A 1249-nucleotide genomic window follows, 5' to 3' on the forward strand; every position below is an offset into this window, starting at 1 on the left:
ATAATAATAATAATAAATGCGAAGGTTACATGCAGAGGATGAGCAGAAGTTGAATCCAGGACCAGTACAGCGTTGATGAAGAACCATGATCAGCATAGGGTTGTCATGGTGTGGGGGACAAGAGGAAGTCGAGCTGGGGGAAGGAGGTGACCCTGCAGAGAGGCGGGGATGGGACCTCAGGCCTCTGCATAGCAATGGCCCTACAGCCATTGCTCCTCTACTGGAGGATGGATCCTCTACTGGTGTACTGCTGGCTCCCTTCTCGCTGACTCCCACTGGAAGGTGAATGAAAACAAGCGGCAGATCCAGCTGTGTCCCAGGAGGGACACAGCCGTGGGGAACAAAGCACAGACCCCGTGTCAGGTAGGAGAAAAACTGAATGAGAAGAAGCAAAGGAAGGGAACAGCACCAGGGACTGCACCCTGGAGCTCCAGCAGCAGCCCCAGCCCCCTGTACCTCGGGGCCGTCAGAGCCGTAGAAACACCAGCATGATCACTGTTGGGGGAGGACGTAGCTATGGGCGGGTTCTCCAGGTCTGCGTGGACAGCTGGCTGGATGACATCATCTGTTACCGGTGTGCTGGACAGAGGAAAAGAAAAAACTCAATGTTCAAAAATGCTTAGAAGCTGCAGATGTGCCCTAACAGCACATCTGTCAGCCCTCCACAGGACCTCCTTTTCCCTTTCCTGATGGAAGTGTCTGTGCTGTTCACACGGGGGTCCACAGATGACGCTGGTCCAGGAGAAGCCTGTCACTGACCAATGACAAGTTAAGTACAGAAACCAGGAGAAGAGTTTGGGAACCTTTATACTACCTTGAGAGAATAACTGTGTATCTGTTGAATCTAAAACCAGAAAGTCACGGCTTGTGTTTTTGGAGGTCTTTAGTCCCTCCCAATCAGGGACAGCAGCAGTGTGTCTGGAGACATTTTTTGCTGTCGTGTCTGGGGTGGGGGAAGAGGACAGCTATAGCATCTAAAGCACAGAGGCCACGGCCACCGCTAATGTCCTACGGTACTTGTGGCAGCCCCCTGTGGCAAATGATTATTTGTCCAGATGTCAATAATGTTGGTGTCAAGAAAGCCTGGGTTCAACTTGCATCTCATTTTCTTTTTTTTTTTTCCTCATTAACTGTTTTTTTTTCATAATTTTATTGATAAACAAATAGCAATGAGACAGTTTCAAATCAAATCGGTAGGACAGTTTCAATAATTAACACATCGCATACATTCCTCCCAGTGGTTAATTGC

At 49.1% G+C, this 1249-nt stretch overlaps 1 protein-coding gene across 19 annotated transcripts in view; it reads right to left on the bottom strand.

Moving 5' to 3' along the window:
• Positions 1-1249, bottom strand: part of Tacc2 (transforming acidic coiled-coil containing protein 2) — a 247871-nt gene that overhangs the window by 105403 nt on the left and 141219 nt on the right. For 17 of the 19 annotated variants that reach the window (XM_023708945.1, XM_023708947.1, XM_023708941.1 and 14 more), the window contains one exon: positions 457-579. The exons of the other annotated variants lie outside the window; for them this stretch is intronic. In XM_023708945.1, coding sequence (XP_023564713.1) covers positions 457-579 — 123 coding nt within the window. The remainder of the gene's footprint in view (positions 1-456; positions 580-1249) is intronic. 19 annotated transcript variants of the gene reach the window in all.

This window comes from Octodon degus, unplaced genomic scaffold (assembly GCF_000260255.1).
Source record: "Octodon degus isolate 3935 unplaced genomic scaffold, OctDeg1.0 scaffold00010, whole genome shotgun sequence".
Taxonomy (NCBI): domain Eukaryota; kingdom Metazoa; phylum Chordata; class Mammalia; order Rodentia; family Octodontidae; genus Octodon; species Octodon degus.